This window comes from Marmota marmota, unplaced genomic scaffold (genome assembly GCF_001458135.2).
Source record: "Marmota marmota marmota unplaced genomic scaffold, marMar, whole genome shotgun sequence".
NCBI lineage: Eukaryota > Metazoa > Chordata > Mammalia > Rodentia > Sciuridae > Marmota > Marmota marmota.
The window spans coordinates 1-9,846 of record NW_026007770.1 but is presented as its reverse complement, the minus strand read 5'-3'; the positions used below and the strand labels follow the sequence as shown (position 1 = coordinate 9,846).

General features: G+C 35.5%; 1 protein-coding gene across 2 annotated transcripts; it reads left to right on the top strand.

Annotated features, from left to right (window-relative positions):
- Window positions 1–873: 873 nt before the first annotated feature.
- On the top strand, window positions 874–6,110 carry LOC107133756 (olfactory receptor 4C46-like). 2 transcript variants are annotated; one of them, XM_015475966.1, is made up of 2 exons: window positions 874–1,769; window positions 6,086–6,110. In XM_015475966.1, the coding sequence occupies exons 1-2, from the start codon at window positions 874–876 to the stop codon at window positions 6,108–6,110; spliced, it is 921 nt and encodes a 306-aa protein (XP_015331452.1). The 2 variants fall into 2 exon arrangements, with proteins under 2 accessions (XP_015331452.1, XP_015331451.1); XM_015475965.1 differs by lacking the exon at window positions 6,086–6,110 and having other exon boundaries at window positions 874–1,803.
- Window positions 6,111–9,846: the final 3,736 nt, after the last annotated feature.

Genomic DNA, 9,846 nt, shown 5'->3' with positions numbered 1-9,846 from the left:
TTGCGAGCCATCTGCAAGCCCTTGCACTTTAGTTTCTGAGATGATTTCTTTACCAGTAAGAAGCATGCAACAACACCCGTCATACAGATTACCTCAAGTATGAAAAAGAATTGTGCAGGCAAAGCATTGGTACTATGCCATGCATGGAATAAATATCAGTTGTTTCATAATTAGGGATTGCAAAGTTATTAGATTTATTCAACAAGTTTTATGAATTATTTTATAGCTGCTCTTTTGTACACTGGTTATATTTCTGTAAGTGTTGCCCTCATCTCTTTATATGAATTGTTACCATTACTCTGCTACATGGGGTTCTGATCTCTGGCTTCCACCCCTTATTTAACCCACTATGCTTCATCCAGGACACAAAAGGATGGTTATACGAGTAACATCTAATATTCCCTTCCTTAAGTTTCTCACCATCCTTGATTCCTATTCTCAATTAGCTCTCATGTTTCTCCATTTCATAAGGAAAAAAGGGCAACATTCTTTAGTTATACTTTGATGGCAGTCACATTCTGTTCCTACCTTGCTTTGGGGGTTTAAATGACACTATGAGTGAAACCTATTAATTCAATTTAAGCTCTGAGTTATTTCAGAAAATTAGAGATACTCAGCCTCTTGCCTTGTGTGTTCACAAAATTTTCTCACATATATAGTCTTTGCAGAATCTTTACTAGAAGGGAAAGTAATCATCATTACTCAGAACACTTTTTTTTTTCCACATCACTCAACAATATAAATGCAAAAATCTCCACATCAATTCTCTCTACTCAATAGAATCCACACATTATTTATTTATGAGAAGGGAGAAGTTTAATTCAAGTTTGTATTTTTTCTTCAGGCAGTGCGATTCACTTTCACTTGAAATACATGGAGAATAGGAATAATGTGACAGAGTTTGTTCTTCTGGGGCTTACTGAAAATCCAAAGTTGCAGAAAATTGTATTTGTTATGCTCTTGCTCATATACATCATCTGTATGGTAGGAAATATGCTCATTGTAATCACCATCACCACCAGTTCATTGTTGGGGTCCCCCATGTACTTTTTTCTGGCCTATCTCTCCTTTATTGATCCCTGCTATGCCTCTGTCAATACCCTTAAGCCAATGGTAGATTCACTCCAAAAAAAGAAAACCATCTTGTTGTATGCATGCATAATGCAAATCTTTGGGGAACATTTCTTTGGAGGTGCAGAGGTCATTCTGCTTACAGTGATGGCCTATGACCATTATGTAGCCATCTGCAAGCCCTTGCACTATACAACCATCATGAACCGGAAAGTATGTCACCTATTAGTGGGAGTGTCATGGGTGGGAGGTTTTCTCCATGCAATCATCCAGATCCTCTCCATCTTACCACTACCCTTCTGTGGCCCTAATGTCATTGATCACTTTATGTGTGACCTGAACCCTTTGCTCAAACTGGCCTGCACTGATACCCACACTCTGGGGCTCTTCGTTGCTGCCAACAGTGGGTTCATCTGCCTGTTAAACTTCCTCCTGCTGCTCATCTCCTATGTGGTCATCCTGCGCTCCCTGAGGACCCACAGCCTGGAGGGTAGGCGCAAAGCCCTGTCCACCTGTGTCTCCCACATCACAGTGGTCGTCCTGTTCTTTGTTCCCTGCATATTTGTGTACATGAGACCTGCAGCTACTTTATCTATTGATAAAGCAGTTGCTGTATTCTACACCATGATTACTCCTATGTTAAATCCCTTAATCTATACCTTGAGAAATGCTCAGATGAAAAATACAATTAGGAAATTGTTTAGCAGCAAAGCCATTTCAAGTGACAAATGAATGTGCCTCAGGTCCAATATTAATTTAACTGAAGAAAGGATCAAAAGACATATTGAATAATCTCAGCAAGAATACATAAATGATACAAAAAAAAACATACTGTCATTTATAAATTCTTCATTGAGGCAGCCATACATGGGTGCAAAATAGTGGAGAAAACCAAAGCCAGGACAACTCTCTCATATTTGTAAAATTCTTCTTACTCGGGGCTTTGTATTTCTAGCTGTATGCAAGTATATGCATTCATAGGCTATACTTCTAATGAAAATAAAAAATAAATAACTACAAATATTGGTATTGGGCAATAATCTCTATAATACTTGTAAGATATATACACTGCTGCTATGGTTTGGATTCAAGGTCCACCCCCAAAGCGCCTGTTAATATAGAAATAATAGAGGTAAATGATTAGACCATGAAAGCTGTGAACTGATCAGTGTATCCTAGTTTGAATGGACTGACTGGGTGGAAATTGGATGCAGGAGGACCATGGTTGGAGGTCACTGATATTGTGCCCTGGAAGGGTGCATCTTCCCTGCAGCTCACCTTCTCCCCATCTCCCTCCCACCCTGCCGTTAGCTGAGCTTTCCTCCCATGAGCTGTTCCTACCTGATGTGCTGCCTTGGGCACAGAACAATAAAGTCAGGTATCTATGGACTGAGACCTCTGAAACCATGAGTCCTCAGTATAAACTTTTCTCCCTCTCAGTTGTTATTGTCACAGATTCTGCTCATAGCAATGTTAAAGCTGACTAAGACAACTGCTATTATCTCCATTTACCTGTGATGATACTGGCAAAATGATGAAGCTATCAATGTAGATATATTGATGCTCCAATAACCAGAATGTTTCTGATTTTCCAGACCATACTCTTAACTCCTATGATATACTTCCAGATTATGATGAGAAAAATGTCACTCTAGTTGCCAGGTCTCAGACAAAACTGTGCTAGTTGCATTGCATATGTTAAGTGATTATGACTAATAATCTAACAGCTTTCTTTAATACCTATTATTAATTTACACAGCATAACTGATGTTCATATGTTTCCAGTAGACTGTGGTTTGTAGGATTTTAGAGCTTGAATACACATTGAACATTTAATGTTTGTATGGTCAGTAACATAAATTCAACAGTGTTTTTAAATTTCCTTGTGATCTTCAGAAGGGTTCTGTAGAATTATTAATCAAATAAAATACCTGAATATCAGACATGAAATCTATTTACTAAATATGTAGCTATGATCCATAAAGTTCTTGCTTGCTAGCTAACAATAGTCTCTTGGACATACCACACAAATTCTGACACCCAATAAATATAGAATGAAAAAATAAATGTATAAAATAACATAAATAAATTAAATTAAATACATAGTAGGAAAAGAGTAACAGAGACAAGGGAAATTTTTTCTACCTTCATCTCATTTAGACTCTGAGGAGAATCCCAGAGAGAACTCTTAGAGGAGGCACATGGTATATTTACTTTCATTTAAAATGAGGAATGAGAAAGAATTTGAAAATGTGTTTCTCAGAAAATGAAAACATATTTCATTTTAATATCCCTCAACAAGATTTCATTCTCCTATGTGTAGGGGATATTTATGATTTTCTCTTACATTGTAGTCACATTTTGTAAATAAATGCTATTTATAAACTTAAGTAGCTCTGCTTACACACAAAAAAAAGCAGTGTTACAAATATTTTACACTTAGCCCGGCCAGGTGTGGTGGCACATGCCTGTAATCCCAGTGGCTTGGGAAACTGAGGCAAGACAGATCGTGAGTTCAAAGCCAGCCTCAGCAACAGTGAAGTACTAAGCAATTCAGGGAGACCGTGTCTCTAAATAAAATACAAAAAAGATCTTGAGATGTGGCTCAGTGGTTGAGTGCCCCCGAATTCAGTCCCTTGTGTGTGTGTGTGTGTATGTGTGTGTGTGTGTGTGTATCACTTAATTCTAAATTCTTGCCTCACATAGGTTTGAGCCAAAGGATATTGATATTTTGAAAGTTTTGCAGGTGGATAAATAGATACTTACCTTTATCCTTCACAGAACCAAAGATATATTGAAAGACTTGAAGGAGGATGTAGAACATTGCATCTTAGAGTTATAAATAGTAAAATGGAAAGGGTGTTATGAAAGCTTAATGGAGTAACACCAAAGATCTGAAGAGGATGGTCAGGAAAGTATTTCAAGATGTAAACACATCAAAAATGATACTCGTGGAATAGAATGGGATCAGTAAAGAGACAAGAAATTGAGCCAAAGCATTCCTAGGACAGGTAATAGCCAACAAGTGTCAGGAGGCATAAAAGACCATGTAAGAAAACTAATCAACCCCATATGGTTGTGATTATTAAATGACCTATTAGTGAAGTGATTATTTATTGAAACCCCACGGGTGTTAGCCACTAAGCTAATAGGGTTACACACTAACTTATTATAAGGGTGAATTAGGACTCCTGAGTCTGGAGAGATAAACATAAGCAAGATCACAAAGGCTCCCATCTCCCATAATCCTGTCAAACCCTAATGGAGAGGGCCATGGAGAAAATATTAAAAGTACTTTTAAGCTAGTGAGTGACATAGTTAGATTTGAGTTTTACAATGAAAACTCAAGTTACAGTAACTGAAATAACATGACAGAGACGAGATTAGCAGCAGGATAAGATTGACTATTGTAATGATGAGAGTGTGAAAGACTGTGGATTCTGCTGTAGAGAAAGCACAGTGGACTGCCAAATCCATCTCAAAATCCCCTTACAAGGCCTGAGTACGTAAGACCCAGCTAGTGAGAGTCTGGGATGCTAGCAATTCACAGCCCTAATCTTTTCTGGGTAATTTCACTAAAGAAATGGGAAGCTGCAGCCCAGAGATTATGTCCCCCACACACACACACACACACACACACACACACGCCCCAAGTGCACAATAAAAGACTATCACAGGACTATGACAGTTGGGTTCCTGCCTTCATGTGAAGTCAGCCATGCAGTACAGTGAACAATTCAGAGCTGCCGAGTTTCCCAGCTGAAGCCAGACTTCATGTGACACAATGCACTCCCCTTCCCCAACTCACCAGCTTCCCTAAGTCCTTGCCTCCACATGTCACCTTCATAAAAATTGTCACCTCTGATTCTGCATCTAGAACACAAACTGATATGGAAAGAGAGGAAATAGTTCCTCAAAGGTTTGCAAGTTATAAAAAATGAAATAACTGCATAATGTAGCATGATTTATCATTTAAGACCTACTTGACCACCCTAGGAAGGTCCAGAAGACATACATTTAATCACTAGGATGAGTAACCAATTTCTGAAGGCAGCCCTGATGTCCTTGAAGAGTTCTGTGATTGTTCTTTTCTTTTGGTTAAGACCCTACAATGGGAATTATGGTCCTTGAAGTGGGAAATAGAAATGTAAACCTGTCAGTCAAAAATACTGTTACCACCAAAGATCTACTTTAGTAATTAAGGAGAGATAAAGGCATTCCCAGGAAAACTATTATCAAACAAACACAATAACACATGATGGTAAGGATGTGGAGAAAAAAAAAAACATTTATATACTCTTGTTGGGAACATAAGTTAATACACTTATCATGGAAAACAGCATGGAGGTTCCTCAAAAGACTCTAAGTAGAACTTTCAAATAATCAAGCTATCCCACTTCTAGATACATATCAAAAGGAAATTGAATAGGAAAGACAGTGGAATGATCCTGACATAATTTTCCTATGGTCATATATGAATATACCACAGTGAATCTCTACATGATGTACAATCCACAAAACTTGGATCCTAATTACAAAAAGGTGTGCTCCATGTTTTTATAAATAATTCAAATTTTAAAAGTTAATAGAATATCATAAAATGAAAAGTATTAAAAAGTGTGATATGATCTACATGTTGGCTTGCTATAATTGATAACATTACTTCTGGTGAATGAGAATGTATTACATGGCAAATTTTTAAAGTTGAGAAAAAGATTATGATGACATTATTTAATCCAGAATACTAAGAAAGCTTAAATAAAGGATGATATAAAGGCAATAAAAGGAAATTAAGTCAGCATACAAAGAGAAACCTTCATTTCCATGTTTATTACATCACAATTAACAATAGCTATGATAAAGAATTAGCCTAGTTGCCCATCAACAAATGAAAACAGAAGTTATGGTACATATACAGAAGAACGGAATCCTGCTTTCTGCAGCAAAATCATTATGTTGAATGAAATAAACAGGTACAGAAAAGACATGTACCATAGGATCTCACTCATATGAGAAATAAAAAAATGTGTACCTCATAGAAGTTGAGGGTACAATGGTGGTTACCAAAGACCAGGGAAGGTAGGGGGCAAGTGATAGAGATATAGCAATCAATGGATACTGAGTTACAGTTAGAGAGAAATGAGAAGTTTGAGTGAGTATAGTTAAGAATAACTTTCTGCACATTTCAAAAAGCTAGAAAAAAATTATTTTGAGGATGCATGTCATAGGAAAATGCTAAATTTTTAAGACTTAAATATGTCTTAACAGCTTTAAATTTTATGCAATGTGTACATATGCATCCAAACTTAACATGGTACACCATTAATAAGTACAATATATATATTTTTCTGTATAATTTTAAAATAAATGAAAAATAAGCAAATAAACAAAAATAAAAGATAGAAGACTTAGAATGGACTTTTCTCCAAAGACATAATGATGGTCAACATCTATTTAAAATGATTCTCTCTGCAATAATAATTAGGGAAAATGCATATCAAAATTACAATGAGATATTCAATCTGAAAGGATGGGAATTATTAAAACAAAAAAAAGATAACAAACATTGGCAAAGTTATGGGGTAAGGGAAAATGTGTCACTGTTCATTGAAATGTAAATTAATTCATCCTCTATGGAACAGTATGGATATTCCTTTAAAAGTTTCAAAAAATAAAGCTACACATTATCAAGATAATACTAATAACTCAAATGAATTGAAATCAGAACCAAAATTGTATGTGCATTCTTAAGTCCATTATATGCTATTCATGGTATGCAAGAAAGGGAAGAAATGTAAATTTCAGTTGGCAGATGACTAGAAGAGAGTTTGTGATGTATGCATGTAGTGACTTATTCTTCAGCCATAATTAAAAGGACAATCCTTCCATTTACAACAATATGGATGAACTCAGAGGACATGATATTAAAAAAATATGGTAGAAGGAAAAATGCAAAGGTGACATGACCTTATTTATAGGAAAAATCTAAAATAGTCTAACTCATAGAGCAGAGGGTGAAACAGCTTCATGAGGTGGAGAAGGGGGACATGGGAGATGTTAGTCAACACATCTGGCTTGAGTTACACAGGATGAATAAGTTCTAGAGGTTTACACACCATAGTGCTGATATTGTCAATACTGTCGGTATGCATTACATTTTTCTAAGATGGTAGATCTTGTGTGAGGTGTACTTATCACAATAATAATTATAAACAAGAAGTTGGGAGCACATTTTCAAATGAGATCAGATATGTGATTGGAGAACTTTATAGCATAGATTCTGATGACAGTTTCAAGTGGGTATATGTATCCCCCACCGCATCAAGTCACATATTTTATGTGTGTACAGTTTTATTGTATGTGAACTGTGAACTATGCCTCAAAGAAGTGGTTTTAAGAAATAAAAAAGTAATATAAAGAGGGTGTGAACTGTGGATGAGAGGATATAAAAGAATGTACAGGCTTTGAGAAAATTATATGTGTGTGTATTTACATATTATGTATATAACAAAAGTCCTACAATATGTTGAAAATATTTTGAAATATACAAAAAGAAAGCCAAAACCAATATATTTTCATTATAGATAGAAATGTCACAAAAGATGACATACCAATGTTCAAAAGCATTTGTAGAAAAAAAAAAAGTGCACCTCCTTGGTAATCAAAAAATTTCAAGTCAAACATCACAATAATTTACAACTATTATTTTCTAGAATGACCAAATGAAAAATAATTAGCAATATCAAGTGACAAATTGTGGAAAGACTGGAACTCTCTTCCTATGTTTTAAATATCTCTCCAAATTTTTCATGCTTCTTATTAATCCACACTGACCATTCCATGAGCCCAGGGACAACTGCAATTTAGTGCCTTCTGGGAGTCTGGCTATTTCCAAAACACAATGAAAATTAGGAAAAGCAGGTTTTTGATCTAAGTGCTTTAAAATAGCTGCCATGACATTTAGTCCTTTAGTGCTTTACTTATCAAGTACTCAAGAATGGTTTATCAGAAATGGTTTAAAACTGGTAAGATAGAAGCATCTCTGTGACACATACATCAGGGAGCCTGCACCACTGGTCCCCAGGATGGACTTAGGCCACCATGCTATTCAGCTTTCCTAGCTACCTAGGTTCAGACAGGGAGATGTAAGTCCCACTTGTTTATGTTCTGACTGCAGAGAATACGACCTGTACTCTAGAGTGGGTGACACACAAACATACTGCCAAGATTATCCACTTCTAAAACAAAGCTTTCCAACATGGGATATCTAATTCTTGGGAGAGGATGAACAACTACAAGCAAGGTACCTGAGTTTCTATGGGAACCTCTTTAAATATCCTGATAGTGTGAGATGAAAATATTCCTTGTTGTCATCAGTATTTCTAGAGCAAGCCTCATGGATGGAATGACTCACTGAAATGTGTCTCTTCTGCACTTCCTACATCCTGCCCTAATGCACCAGAACCAGGTAATGAGGATCATTTCTCCATAATAGTGAATCAAGCGAATTTATTCTAAATTCAAACCTTGAGATTTCTTTGAAATCGCTTTAGGCTTTGGTGAGCACAAAGATTGAGACTTATAAAGTCACTCCCATAAAGCCGGTTTATTTGAAATTGAATTATCTGAGTAGTTTTCTTTTTAACCCCTTCTTATCTTTCACACTCAAAGATGCTTACTGTAAGAGGAATTCATTTGAAGATGCATTTGTGCCTGAACACACCGAAATGTCACTAAAATAACCTAGAACTGCAAAGGTAGGTTTTCAACACTGGTGATACTTATTAAATATTGTTATTTTTTCATACACAGCTTTGATTTTCTATATTTGTCAAATGAAGTCATATAAAATCTCATCCTTACCCCAAAATTTCAAATGAGTTAAAAAATGTTATTAACCTAATTTAACATTGAACAATTTGAGACTCATAGACATACAATATTTTCCAAGAACCAATTAACACCAGTGACAAAAATAGCTCACATAATAACCAAGATTCATCTTGAAAAGAAAAACAAAATTTAAATAAACCTCTTACACACAGAAGACCTAAATATGGATATTAATGGACACAAATCATCACTTGTGAGTCCATGCGCAGGGAAGTGGGACTGTTTATGGCATCAACTACTATGGATAATACAGGTCTCTCTGGCTCCTTTAAAAGTAATTTTGGAAATAATTCTTCCTCAGTTTATTGCAGGGTCAAACACTTCTCTGTGTCTTTTCTCAAAGTGTCAATTCTGCTTCTCTGATAAGTTTATGCACAGTTATAAAAGTAGCCAGAAGTTCCTATATGTAACACCAGCACCATGGTAGATCTGTTAACAGTTAATTCTCATAACAAATGAGGAGGTAGGGTTGTTATTCTAAGCTTATAGATGATGATGTAGGAGTGCAAAGTGGCAGGAAATGCACCCCAAGTAAGAGAATCCGCAAGAAGAATCTATAAAATCACTTAAAACACATGAAATATTCAGAAAGCTTTAGCTAACATTACCATTGTTTTTAGGACAGTAAACATTAGTATCTGACATTATTTCCTTACCTATTAAATTTATAAAATAAACCCAACCCCAAAGGTTATTCTATTAACATGTGTGTATAGTACTTGTTGCCTTGTAATGCATAAAATACACATTAAATATTCAATATCAACTATTATATGGTTGTAATATTTTGTCAACAAGTATTCTAGATTATTATATAGTATCACTTATATACTTTCATTGATATCCATTATATATATATATATATATATATATATATATATA

Excerpts from the sequence above, each read along its gene's own strand:
- LOC107133756 (XM_015475965.1), top strand. The coding sequence starts at position 874 with ATGGAGAATAGGAATAATGTGACAGAGTTTGTTCTTCTGGGGCTTACT.